Below are 13,431 nucleotides of genomic sequence, written 5' to 3'. Positions count from 1 at the left end.
TTTATTTTTCATTTAGAAAACTACTCTTTTAGCTTTAAAAAATTTGCTTGAATTTTGAAAACTTTGCAAAAGAAATAATAATAACAAATTAAAAAATCTATAAGATTTAGAAATGTAATTTATAAAAATAAGAAGATTATGAAGGTTGATTAAATTCCTAGAGAGCCAAAAGGAAAAGAATAGAGAGGTATTTCCAACTTCCAAGACAAACAAACACCTGCCCCTGGAAATGGACAAGACAGGAAGATTATCCAATCCCACATCGTTTCATCAACAGTGCACTTCATTTCCTCAACACTGAAATTCTAAAAACACTGCAAACTTGGAAAAACACTATTCTATACCATTTTGTTTTTATTACCAAACTGGAATTCAATTACCCAAAACTCAAATGCAACAACAAAATGTCAGATCATGCCGACCCAAAAAGGAAAACACACACACACCAAAACAAACAGTTCTTCTCAAATTTCTCCTGATATTTCTCTAGTTTCCATCACCAACTCAGAAGATTTTACTTCAACAAAAAGGAAGAAAAATAAAGGGCTTTCTTTTTCATGTCTAATAATCAGGAAAATGATGATGATGATGATGGTTTTTCTTTCATCACTCCAAAAAACCAGTTTTTGTCAAAATGGCATTTCTCACTTTACTTAGATCTCTTCCTTTCAATGTTCTTCCAATCCCTTCACACACTGAAAAAGATGAAATTTGACTCCTTGCAAGCTTCCTAGCAATCCATTCATGTGGAGGAACCAGAACATCCTCTTCATCATCATCATCATTAACAAAACCATTACATGCAGCACCATCAACAAAGCCATATTCATTATTTATCCATGAACCCATATTGCCATTTCTTCCATATATCTTTGACCAATCTGGTATCTCCAAAGGAGCTGATGATCTCTTCACAGTTATGGGTTCTTGATTTGCTGTTGTTTTGGCTTTTGGTATCATTTTAGGAGCACTGCTGATCTGCATGCGCCAAGCAGAGGAAGAGGAGGAGGAAGAAGAAGAAGAAGAAGAAGAAGAAGAAGAAGAGAGATGGTTAAATTTTGTTGACATTGGAGTCAAAGCTTCTTTTTCTTTTCTTTCACTGACAAATCCCCATGTTTCTTCTTCATCAAAGTCTTCATCTTTGATTGATTTTCCTTGAAACCCATTACTCCATCTGGTGTTGGAACCTGCCATTTCTGGTTGATCTAAAACAGAACACAACCACAATGTTCAGGAAAAAAAAAAAGAAGGAAAAATTTAGTCCATGAGCCAATAAGAGAACAAGGAGTAAAACAAAAAAATGAGAAAAGCAATCACTTGTTAACTATGAGTAAAACAGGGTCACTGGTTCCAATATAAATATATGGGGAAAATAACATATTTTGTTTCATTTTTTGAGCTGAGAAAAGTGAGAATGAGATGGAACTGAACTGGGTTATCTTCTTGGGAACAAAAAGGAACAGTGAGAGAAAGAGAGAGAGAAGCAATATGAAATGAACCTACCTTCCTGTTTGAGCACTCTTCAAAAGAAACTAAGCTTTTTCACGGATTTTTATCAGAATTGTTTTTCTGAAAATTAGTAAGATGCAGAGTGAGGTGCAGAGTCCCAAAAGTAACCGTGACAAACTAAGAGAAGAAATGGAAAAAAGAGGGAAAATAAAAAGAAATTCCCTTGGCCTGACCTGAATACTACTAAAGAAAATCACAAATTTCAAGGGACTCAGTTCAGGTTCAGAAATGGCACCCAGCAAGAATAGGGAAACCCCAAAAAAGATAACAAAAAACAGATGAATTGTACTTTCATGGCCTATCAAAAAGCTGAAATAATTGGAAGAGAAAGCGATGGGATTTGAAGAGAATCTGAGTTAAAAGGATTAAACCACTATTTTTTCCCCCTTCAATTGTAAGATGGGGTTGATTTGGAAAGAAACTCGAACAAAAACCCAAAGCAAAAATAAGATCAAGGGAAGTTGTTGTATGTTTAGAAAAAAAAAAAAGGCTGGCTCTTGATTGGGAAAGATGATGGGGAACGATGAGTAAGAGTCTCAAAAAGTCTGACCAAAAACCTCACTGATTTCCGTAACCTTATCTTCTTAAGTCACAGCACAGCCCATCTCATTCCTAGTTTACAGTCCGAAAACCTCAGTAATCTATTTCCATTGCTTTTTTCAATCTCTGAAGGTGGCCTTGAAGATGGAGCCAGAGTAGTAAAAGCACTTAATTTGCTTCTGTCTTTCTGCATTGAGATATGTGAGACAAGTTTTGGCCACCATGGATTTTAAGCACTTCAAAATTTCCACTAATATTACTTCATTCTCCAATGCTTCAAAGTGCTTTGGGATTTATGGGGGGAGAGAGAAGAGAGAAGCACCTGTCTTGGTATTGAGGTAGAGGTGGTGAGGTGTCTTCTCAAAGCTCAAATCATAATGTCTGTTTGAAAATGACACAAGAGTGAATGTGGGTCAACCCTCCATGTTCGGTTCATGCAGAGGGCCTGTTTACATGAAACAAGAAAAATGATCCACTTTCTGTCCTTTTTTCTATTTGGAAATCTTCTGATTTCATCTCATTCTTATGAACTCTTGAGAATAACTTCAAAAGTTCCAGACAGAAGAAGGGGGAAAAAATGAAACCACCTTGGTTTTTTGGCAAACAATCAAACTCTTTTTTTTTTTAATGTTTAGATACTGGTTTCTTAATTCATTGTATTGGGTGTCGTTTTGTAATCCAATTTAACACGCTAAAGAATGCTTACTTTTGAAAGGGTGAATAAGAAACCAACACTTTGCCAAAGATAAAATTTGAAATGACATGAAGGAGACGTGGCGATTTGTTTAAATGTGCCTAACTTAGATTTCTGTATCACCACTACAACCAGAAAAAAAGTGAGAGAGAGAGAGAGTTTCGAAAATGGAATTCTCAGAATGTTACAGATCTGAAGTGACCAAATGGGAAAATATTGAAAAAAATTTCATACTACTATTATTTTTTATGGCAACTTGCCATAAAAGGAGTGTTTAAAAATTGGGTGAAACCTATAAAAAAAGTTTTTTTTAATGGATATTAATTCACAAGCATCTTACTGAAATCTAATATTCTACTTACGTAAGATGTACCACTGCATTTTATAATATATCGCGTTAGAGATAATCATATCTCTCTTAACGCTAATGTGATGACCATCGTAATTTTCATTTTTCTATTGTATTTTTTTCTATTTTTCTCCCACTTTGTTATTTTTTTAGATGAGAAAAAAAAAATCGCGATGGAGATGATTATGGCGTTAAGGTTACACGTGATCATCCCTAATATAATCGTTATAAAAAGCATAGTGTTCTCTGAAGTAAGTAATCGTTACGAAAGAAAGGTCAACCTTACAAAAATCTCCTTATAAAATAGTATTTCATGACTTGTCAAAATACAAAGGAATTATAGCAGTACTAAAGATATTCTAAAGAGATGAGTTTATGAATGAACTGCAGTGCTTAGTAGGACTTTCACTTTGAAACAGGCCAAGACTATGTGGATTCCAAGTAGGAAAGAAAGAAAGAATTGAAAATCATATAATGGGGTAATCAAAAACCAAACTCAAGAGAGAGTGATAATCATTAAGATAATGAAAACCCTTTTATCTGTTATGGAAGAAAAAGAAAATACTTTGAATAAAGTAAAGATAAGATCAGACAGAACCTTTATTTCATTCATTCAATCACTTTCCTTCAAGGGGATGGGATTTCATCCTCTAAAGTTTAATCTAAGTCCACAGATTTCCCTTAAATCTCTTGCAAAAACAATGGCTTCCTACGACCATTTTCAACTTCTTTTTGCCTCTATCCTCTTTGTAAATGCTCTGAGATGCCATTGCTTAGGCTGCTGTTGATTTGTTTGTCTGCGTCAATATTGTTTCCCTTTATGATGCATAATTAAGCATGTCATTTTTCAATTCTACTTTATTGATTACTTATGTATAATGATAGAGATAGAACGCGTGATCACCAGCAAAGAAGTTTTACCGACAGACTACAAAGTAGAGGGGTTTTATTCATTGTTATGGTCATTATAGCTATAGACAGAAAGGAAAGGGAGTAATTAATTCCCATTCTTTTCACTATCATTGGCTGTTTCAGTATAAATAATATTTCTATTATAAATAAATATGCATAGATAAAATAATGTTAACATTCTGTGAGACAACATGAATCTTAAGAGCTGAGATAAATATTAATAAATTCTACACAAGGCCTGTAAGACAACAGTTCATTTTGTTTATTTTGTTTGCTTCTTAAAGATCATTTGTTTTCTTGTCTAAAGAGATCTATCATTAATCAAATTCTACTGTTTTTCTATTATGTCTTTACTAATTCTCATTTGAACAAAGGGTTACCAAACCTTCCTCATGCAATATTCCACTTATTTAGATAACCTCACTTGACGTTTTCTTCACGTATGTTCAATAAAGCTCATCCATATGAGATAACTAATGCTAAGGCTCACTGCTTTCGTTTAACTTTTCAAGGATTGCTAAGTCAAAGATGTGACTTACTTGCTACTTAGGACACCGTGATCCCAAACCTTTTCTCATGCAATAATCCACTTATTTAGATAACTTCCCTTGACGTTTTCTTCACGTATGTTCAATAAAATAAAGCTCATCCATATGAGATAACTAAGACTAAGGCTCACTGCTTTCGTTTAACTTTTCAAGGATTGCTAAGTCTAAGATGTGACTTAATTGCTACTTAGGACACAAGACCATTTTTATCTCTATACTGGTATTGTTCATATTACATCTAAAGTTTGTATGCATTCATATGCTTCTGAATTCTTTCTAAGAGATCTCATACTAAAAATAAGTATTTTATTACTCATGATATTCTCCACCTAAAATGTAGATATCAAAGTCGAGAGACTAAGTTGAGTATTTCTATAACTAACAAACAGAGCTTGTTTAGAATGACTTTGAGTGTTTTTTTTTTTTTTTTAAAAAAAAAAAACAGTTTTTAAGTGTAAAAAAAGGTGTATAAAACACTTGAGTTTTCAATCTAAAGTGTCTTTTAACTTGATACACAAGCCCATGTACCAAATATAGGTGTGTCTTCACATTTGGATTATACCAGTCAAGATTGCAGAGGAACACATGCTTATCTTGCAGAATTGCTCATGGTTATTATGATTGCAGGAGAACTTGATAAGTAATCCATGTTTGTTAAATCTTAAGAGTTTAACAACACAGTTTAAATTTCAGCTTTCTCATTTCATTTCATACAAAATCTGGACTTTATTTGCATTCAGCTTTCTCATTTCTACTTTCCCTGGCTTGCACATTTGTAGAATCATTGTTATGATAACCTTTGACTTTGAAAATATCCATTGTTCAAGAATCTGTTGGTTTAAGAAAATATCTTAAATCATTAATTGACTTAAAAATTTAAGCTGATGGATGAAAGCAAATTTAATACAATTTAACACTCCTTCTCTTGTGAGATTGCAAGGCTTGAATCCAGGACCTCCCTAGATCTATCTTCTCTAATATCATAATCATCAATTGACCTAAAAGCTTAAATTGATGGGTAAAAATAAATTTAATATAATATCTAACAAAGCACATTATCCTATTTGTTGTTAATATGAAAAGAGACGTAATATAAAATTCAGATGGACCGATATACTCCATAAGGCCAAAAGGCCCAATTGATACGTTTATTATAATTATGTATACTCGAACAATGCTTAAGAAAGCAGAGCTACACCAGAAAGTGCAAATATTACAAGAATTATTAACAATCCTAGCGTCAAAAACACCGAGTAGAGAATTGTCTTATTTTCCAAGACACATTGCCCCATTGTCTCATTGCACTGGTTTGTGATGGGATGAGACTTCTAAGGAATTTGTTAAATATGTCATAGTTCTTAAATGGGCATAGTTTATTTTTAATGAATTCTCAGTGGAAAGTACCTAAAAGTAGCATAAAACTGACTCAAGTCAAAGCGTTGGCACCGGCAACAATCTCCAAAATCTCGCCAGTGATTTTGGCTTGCCGCTGTCTGTTGTAAACAATAGAAAGTGTCTTCTTCAACTCGCTTGCATTGTCAGTTGCATTGCTCATGGCACTCATTCTGGCTGCAAGTTCACTAGCTAATGATTCCTGCAATGACCTCAAAATTTGACTGTTCAAATAGAGAGGTAATAAAGCATCAAGAATCTGAACTGGGTCCTGCTCAAACTGTAAAATTGGGGAGAAATCTGAGGTTTTTGTCCTCACGGCATCTCTCTCTACGGTCAATTTTCCTTCTTTTGTCGTCAATCTGAAGAACTCATCCTCTGCGGCATCAACACAAACACCATTAATATCACAAATCTCTCCTTTAGGTGACAATGGAAGCAGAGTGTGGATCACAGGGTCTGATTTAACTAATGACACGAATTTGGTGTACAGAAGCTCGACTTTGTCGACCTCTTCGCTGATAAAGAGGGAAAAAACATCGTCTGCAATGGCTTGAGCTTCTTTAGCCGTCGGCAGTGAACCACCCTCAAGAAATCTATCTACTGGGATGTAAGGCCGGCGAAGGAAATACGAATTCCCCTTCTTGCCCACGCTAATGACTGTATAATCAAGACCAAGGGTCTTCAATTCTGCGATTCTGGATTCTGCCTTTTTGATGATCATGTTATTGAAACTGCCGCAGAGGCCTCGATCCCCTGTTACAACAATCAAAGCAACTTTCTTGACTGGTCGGACTTTTGTCAGAGGAACATCTATATCTTCGGTTTGGAGCTGCTCGTTGATGTTGTAAAGAACTTCAACTAGAGACTCCGAGAATGGTCTTCCATTAACAACAGCTTCTTGAGCTCTACGCACTTTGGCAGCAGCAACAAGCTTCATAGCCTCGGTAATTTTCTGGGTGTTCTTCACTGAATCAATCCGTTCTCGAAGCTCACGGAGGCCGCACTGAATCGGAGTGACAGACAAGGATCGCGAGGCAGAGCCTTGCGAAGGAACTTGAAGAGGATTAAATGGCCGAAAAGAAAGAACAGAGGCATCGGATGAAGACGGTTTTGAGGATACCCACATTGTCAAGTTTGAGCAAGCCATGATCTTTAATGGACGACCTTCTCGGCTTTGATTCAGAGAAAAGGGTCTGGTGGGTGATCAAGTGTTCTTTCAGATGCGTTTCTCAGTGGTATTATCTTCATTTTGGAGCCTTTTGTTCTGAGGGACGAAGGAGGGAAATGAGTGGAGGGAAACAGACGAATTAGGATCAGGTTTATGATAACGATTTTCATCGTTTCAGATTGCTGGTGGGCTCCATTACGCGCGCTGATGGGGCATGATCTTTGTACATTCCTATTTGACTGTGGATGGTGTATGCGGCTGCGCGACTCCAATTCGTCTGAGTTTGATCTGTCCCCTAGCCGAGAAACGCAACCCCCCCGCCTAGAAAAGAGACGAAAAAGGGTAAACGGAATGGGCTTCGGTCGGCCCATGTTTGGATGGATACACGGGCCATTGGCCCAATTCAAGGGAGAACCAGTTTCACTTCTTCTTCAATCTTCATCGCCCGCCGTTTTCCCCTGTTGTTGAAACTCCTTCGATTCTGGTTGGGATTTTGGGGAGGCTTTTGAAAGCAGCGAAGAGAATGGAATTTGAGAAGAGGAAAGCTGCGACTATGGCTTCACTGGGCTCAACTGAGGCCGATAAATCACCCAAGGGAAGCTTGGATACTCCAATCATTCCTCTCATCAACACTCTCAACAACCATCCGTCTTATTTCACCACAAGTTCCTGCTCTGGTCGTATTTCTATTCTCGCCCAACCAGTCTGTACCACCTCTGCCGCCGCCCCGAAGCCGAAGAAGAAAGCCCTAGGTGGTTCTTGGCTCTTTGTTAGTCATGAGTTTGCCGAACCCAACTCGGTGATCGACCTCCTCTTCCGTTCTCCATCAACTAATAGGGAGTTATCTGAGCTTGTGTTCAGGTTTGAACCTCTGATAATAGCAGTTGAATGCAAGGATCTTGGATCAGCTCAGGCTCTGGTTTCCACTGCTATATCTTGTGGGTTCAGAGAATCAGGCATTACCTGTGCTAGTAAGCGTGTGATAATTGCAATACGCTGTTCGATTCGAATGGAGGTGCCGCTGGGGACTACCGAGAAGATTATGGTCTCGCCCGAGTATGTCCAGTACCTTGTCGATGTAGCAAATGAGAAGATGGTGGCCAATAAGAAGAGAACCGATGGGTTTCTGAGGGCATTGCAAAGTAGTGTTTCTAATGTTTCGCTAACGTGTCTTGGAAACTCATCGAGGGAGACAATGGAGGATGTCAATGATTCACTGGACAGCAAGGAACATGGTTGTGCTGATGATGATGATGGTGCAGCGCTGGAAGGCGGGGTTAGGAATGCCAATTCTGGTAATTTGATCACTATCTGAAAATTCCAATTATTTAAGCGTCGTATGTTTTGGTATATGGATAATGCAACCCGTTCATGTTTAACGTGAGAGAAATTTGTAATTGGAACTGTTGGTGATTAATATCTACTTTTCAATTATTAGATATAGAGGGTAATGAAGAGTCTTAGCACTAGTTTCATATTGTATGAAACTATGTGTTGAAAGAACAGGAGAAATCTCTTCATCTTTGACAAACAAAGTATCAACTTAAATGATAAAATAGACAACGTTCTTTAGACATGTACATGCTGTAATTAAGGTGTATTGATTCTAGTCCAAGTAGTATTGACTGTTACTGATATTTTGTAATTGCAGGACTCCTTTCCTTTTAATCTGAAAGCAAGTCTGAGTCTTTGAATCATTGGCAGGATCATCAGAAGCATACAGTTATAGTCTATCTGTTGAACAGATAGACATTGCTGGAGAACCTATCGAGAAGCTTTTTATTTGGGGGCACTCGGCCACTACTATCCACAATAAAGTTATTGCTTTTGGTGGTTTCGGAGGCATGGGCAGACATGCAAGAAGAAATGATTTATTGCAACTAGATATGTTGTCATGCACATTGCAGACAATCAATGTAGAGGATAGTCCATCTCCTCGTTTGGGTCACACATCATCTTTGGTTGGAGACCATCTTTACGTTATTGGTGGCAGGACAGATCCTACGTGCATTCTGAATGATGTATGGGTCTTTGATATCACTCAGGAAAAATGGACGTTACTAAAATGCAGTGGAAGCCCCTTTTCACCTAGGTGAAGTTTTGGTTCCTGCATTGTCTTTGTGCCGTTTTGTCATTTCAGTTTCCTTTCTGTGTGAGAAATATCCTTTTCGTAAGAGAAGGTTAAAGAACCGAGGGATTGACTAGAAGCAACAAGTAATAAAATCTAAAGAGCTTCCCCCCCCACCCTACCCCTACTGTTAGAGTTCTAATGCAACAGGTCAATTAATGGATGCTTATCTGATTCACACAATTTACCTCGTTCCTATTCTTAATGTTCACAGTTCTAATGCAGGCACCGGCATGCTGCAGCAGGAGTAGGCTCAAAAATTTATGTGTTTGGTGGACTAGAGAATGACAAAATCTCATCTTCCTTGATTGTCCTGGACTCAGATAGTCATCAGTGGAAAGAAATACAGGCTGGTGGTGAACAGCCATGTGGTCGTCATTCACACTCAATGGTGTCTTATGGGTCACATATTTATATGTTTGGGGGGTATGATGGGGAGAAAACTCTTGGAGACTTGTATTCTTTTGATACGGATACTTGTTATTGGAAGAAAGAAAATATAGCTGGGATAACTCCGAGTGCAAGGTTCTCCCATGCAATGTTTGTGTATAAAAATTATCTTGGAATTATTGGAGGTTGCCCTGTGACGCAAACCTATCAAGAGTTAGCATTATTTGATTTGCAATGTCGTTGTTGGAGGCATGTGTCCCTAAATTGTATTGGCAAAGAATTATTTGTTCGTAGCACAGCCAGTGTTGTTGGTGATGATCTTGTTCTAGTCGGTGGTGGGGCATCATGTTATGCATTTGGGACGACCTTTAGTGAGCCAATGAAGATTAGGTTGCATCCATTGATGTCCTCAGAGATTATTTTAGGGGATTCTGGAAACACAGAAAAGCTTGCGACTCATCCAGTTGAAGACTTGGAGAAGGAGAACAGAGAACCAGAATGTATCCCCAACGGAAATGCTCAATGTTTTAATGAAGCGTCTGGCTTTATTTTGGATATTAAAAAATCCAATTCACATGAACAAAAAGAAGGTGCTTTGTATTGGGTTTTACAAATTGAAAGAAAGTATGCAAAATTAGTGAAAGACATTTTAAAGAAGTTTGGATGGCTGGATATGGGTAGAAATGTTTCTTCACGAGGTAGTGGAACACATATTTGTTTTCCAGTGAATGGCAAATTCTGTGATATATTTGATGAAAAGCAGTCCTGGTGGGGAGATCAACTTGAACAGGAGAATGACTTTCGTGTATCAGGACCTGAAAGTTGGGAAGGATGCCTGACCTCTAACTTAAAAGCTTTGAATGTTTTAAAGAAATGTGGTGCAACTAAACTGGTGGATGAAGTTGTTGACATAAAAACAGCAACCAAATCTCCCTATAAAAAGATGAGTGAAGCTGTATCCTCCTTGCTAAAGCATAATGGCTTATCTGAAGGACTTTTGGAGGAGCTGCCAACAAGGTGTGTGTGAGGTTTTCTTTTTTCTTCCATCCTGCCATCTGCATGTTTTTTTTTTCAATATTTCGAATTGATGTATGTATCACAAGGTTTGATATGGCGTCCTAATTGTAGAAAAGGGTAAGAACATGTCATTTCTGTTAGAAATGCTTTAATAGGTATCCGACAATCATGCTGGCACTTCTGTGAGTGGATATGATTTTATTGCTTTGCACTTGCTAAAAGTTAAATCTATTGGCTTTCTCAGATGGGAGAGACTTGGGGATATTGTTGTGCTTCCAGTCACATCTTTTAAGGATCCTACATGGGATGCTATTGGGGTGGAGCTGTGGCCATTGGTTGCCAAATTACTTGGTACTGATTGTCTTGCTCGCCAAGTAAGTTCCTTATGAACCTTGGATCCAACTTAATAGGTGTCTCTAACTCACTCTCCCTTGCTCTGGGCAATACGCCATCTTTAACTTACTTCAATTGCACCTTCAGGAGTTGAACATGATTTTTTTTTAATAATTCTTTTACCAGAAAAGAAAAAGATCAGCTGAGATCATTAGTTCAAAACGATTATTATCTGCTCTTCATTCTTTTATCTGCTTTTCAATCAGTAAATGACATTTTTTAGGAGATTTGAACTCCCAGAAATTTATAAATTAACTTGTCTTTGTTACTTGCACATATTTTTTTAGGGAAGGGTTGCTTCTACTGGTACAAGGGATAGTAACTTGGAGATTCTTGTGGGGGATAATGGTTGGGTTGACCATAGAGAAAATGGAATAAGTTATTCTTTCGATGCCACTAAGTGCATGTTTTCCTGGGGAAATCTTTCTGAGAAGCTACGGATGGCCCATCAAGATTGTAAAGAGGAGACCATTGTGGATTTATTTGCTGGAATTGGATATTTTGTGTTGCCGTTTCTTGTCGGGTACATTACTTTGTTCTTTGACCACTTTCTTTCTTTCTTCTATTCCTTCCTCTTCAAATTGATTACGATATTTCCGATTAGTTTTTCTTCTGATTCATCTAAATTGTGTTAATGTCAAATTGGCCAACCACAGATTTGTCGAAGTTAGGGCAGTAACATCTCTTGACAATTTATATTAAGCTAAAAAGTTGGCCAATATTTTCATTTTTGCCGAGCTCCATAGATTAATGACACAGTGAAGACATTAAGAACAATCCATGTTTGCTCATGAAATAAATTATGACAAACATTTTTTCGAAATTCTTATGCATTTATAACTTTGGTGCCTATTGACTGATCAGGGCTAAAGCAAAGCTGGTCTATGCTTGTGAGTGGAATCCTCACGCAATTGAGGCACTTAAACGTAATTTACAAGCTAATTGCGTGAGCAATCGTTGTGTTGTTCTTGAAGGAGATAACCGGGAAACAGCACCTAAGGTTCATTCAGTTCTCTAAAATCTACTTTCCAAATTTAAGAATGTGTTATTAGCGGCTCATATTAATTAGACTTAGGACTCATTGATTAGGGTTTAGGGTTTAAACAGTATTATGGACTTACTAGGGAGTGTGGAAGGTTATCATTTAAAAGTTAATATCATCTTATTTCAACCAAAAATACTTGGTTTGTAACTCGGAATAGGGATAAAGAGTATTTACATTACACCCATGCATCCATCCTCAGATAGTAATAGATTTGTAAGGTCTGATATACTTCTTTGGATGGAAATTTACTGCTGCTCCGTATTGTATTTTGTTATTGTTTTTTAGGGAGTTGCTGATCGGGTTTGTCTTGGTCTTCTTCCAACAAGTGAGGGTAGCTGGGTAACTGCTGTAAGGGCATTGAGGTGATATTTTGTGCCTTGGATTCGGATTGCATCTTAGGAACCTCCTATATACTTCATTTATAATTTTTTGATTATCTGACCATGAGATGGCTTCACCTCCTGAGGCACTTATATGCTATCAAAAGTTGAAAAACCACATATTTGAATGAAGACTTCCTTTTCTTGCTTCATTCATGACGAGTACTATGCTTTTTCTAATCTACGTCATCATCTTCAATAATTTCATTCAATGCTGAAACCAAATATGCAGAAGTGAAGGTGGGACACTACATGTGCATGGTAATGTGAAGGACTCGAAAGAAGAACAGTGGACTCAACACCTCCTACACTCGATAACAGAAATTGCTAAATCTGAAGGTTTCTTTTTTCTTCCATTTTTTTTCCAAGTTGGGAATATTTATAAATATAAAAACCATTTGATCTAAAATTGACTTGAGTGATTTTCTATTTCAGGTCATTGTTGGGATATCTCGATAGAACATGTCGAGAGAGTAAAATGGTACGCCCCTCACATTCGCCATCTTGTTGCGGATGTTCAATGCAAAAGGACTCAATAGAACAGTTGAGGAATTTGCTTTCTGCATGAATCTAGATGAGCTACGGTGATGGTAATGGTTTATACACACAAGACCCAAAAAGCTGTCTTGATCGCCTTGATACGACTTTGAAGGGGTGGTTTATATGAAGCGTTTGTCACAAGCATTATAATTCATGCAAGTTGAGAACTGTTCTTTTTGCTCAATGTTGGAGTTTTTGGAATCGGTGATGTTTTAACAACAAAATCTTAAAATAGGGTAGATGGTTGAATTATCCGTACACAGAGGGCTTCTTGTTCATGTGATATTGTTGCATGGTACAATTACATTTTGATTATGTAAGAACGTTACATGAAAAGCCATATATATATATTTTTAAATATATAGAAGACACCATGATGAAGGATGCAATGAAAAGTTTGTCCAAATTTTCCAAACTGTTTAG

The 13,431-nt window shown here is 37.2% G+C and overlaps 3 protein-coding genes across 6 annotated transcripts; 1 reads left to right on the top strand and 2 right to left on the bottom strand.

Annotated features, from left to right (window-relative positions):
* Positions 1-322: 322 nt before the first annotated feature.
* Positions 323-2,693, bottom strand: LOC120072694 (uncharacterized). 4 transcript variants are annotated; one of them, XM_039025146.2, is made up of 3 exons: positions 1,683-2,692; positions 1,504-1,569; positions 323-1,205 (listed from the first exon to the last, which is right to left on the bottom strand). In XM_039025146.2, the coding sequence occupies exon 3, from the start codon at positions 1,192-1,194 to the stop codon at positions 607-609; it is 588 nt and encodes a 195-aa protein (XP_038881074.1). In that variant the 5' UTR covers positions 1,195-1,205; positions 1,504-1,569; positions 1,683-2,692; the 3' UTR covers positions 323-606. The 4 variants fall into 4 exon arrangements, with proteins under 4 accessions (XP_038881074.1, XP_038881076.1, XP_038881073.1 ...); XM_039025148.2 differs by lacking the exon at positions 1,504-1,569 and having other exon boundaries at positions 2,372-2,693; XM_039025145.2 differs by having other exon boundaries at positions 1,504-2,365.
* A 2,973-nt stretch (positions 2,694-5,666) lies between these two features.
* Positions 5,667-7,406, bottom strand: LOC120073300 (ATP synthase gamma chain, chloroplastic-like). The gene has a single exon (XM_039026052.2). The coding sequence runs from the start codon at positions 7,092-7,094 to the stop codon at positions 5,979-5,981; it is 1,116 nt and encodes a 371-aa protein (XP_038881980.1). The 5' UTR covers positions 7,095-7,406; the 3' UTR covers positions 5,667-5,978.
* Positions 7,391-13,403, top strand: LOC120073297 (Met-10+ like family protein / kelch repeat-containing protein). The gene is made up of 9 exons (XM_039026050.2): positions 7,391-8,410; positions 8,820-9,207; positions 9,469-10,650; positions 10,895-11,024; positions 11,331-11,566; positions 11,908-12,043; positions 12,374-12,450; positions 12,701-12,807; positions 12,904-13,403. Exons 1-9 carry the CDS (start codon positions 7,639-7,641, stop codon positions 13,005-13,007), a joined length of 3,132 nt encoding a protein of 1,043 aa, XP_038881978.1. The 5' UTR covers positions 7,391-7,638; the 3' UTR covers positions 13,008-13,403.
* Positions 13,404-13,431: the final 28 nt, after the last annotated feature.

Source organism: Benincasa hispida, chromosome 3, assembly GCF_027475165.1.
Source record: "Benincasa hispida cultivar pf3 chromosome 3, pf3_genome.v1.1, whole genome shotgun sequence".
Lineage (NCBI taxonomy): Eukaryota > Viridiplantae > Streptophyta > Magnoliopsida > Cucurbitales > Cucurbitaceae > Benincasa > Benincasa hispida.
The sequence above is the reverse complement of the archived record's forward strand: the minus strand, read 5'-3'. Positions and strand labels throughout refer to the sequence as shown.

What these genes read in the sequence shown, in the direction of transcription:
- LOC120072694 (XM_039025148.2), bottom strand. Translation starts at nt 1,194, where the DNA reads ATGGCAGGTTCCAACACCAGATGGAGTAATGGGTTTCAAGGAAAATCA.
- LOC120073300 (XM_039026052.2), bottom strand. Translation starts at nt 7,094, where the DNA reads ATGGCTTGCTCAAACTTGACAATGTGGGTATCCTCAAAACCGTCTTCA.
- LOC120073297 (XM_039026050.2), top strand. Translation starts at nt 7,639, where the DNA reads ATGGAATTTGAGAAGAGGAAAGCTGCGACTATGGCTTCACTGGGCTCA. An exon ending in GGTTAGGAATGCCAATTCTG is followed by an intron (nt 8,411 to 8,819) that starts GTAATTTGATCA and finishes AATCATTGGCAG; the next exon opens with GATCATCAGAAGCATACAGT. An exon ending in GTGTTGCCGTTTCTTGTCGG is followed by an intron (nt 11,567 to 11,907) that starts GTACATTACTTT and finishes TTGACTGATCAG; the next exon opens with GGCTAAAGCAAAGCTGGTCT.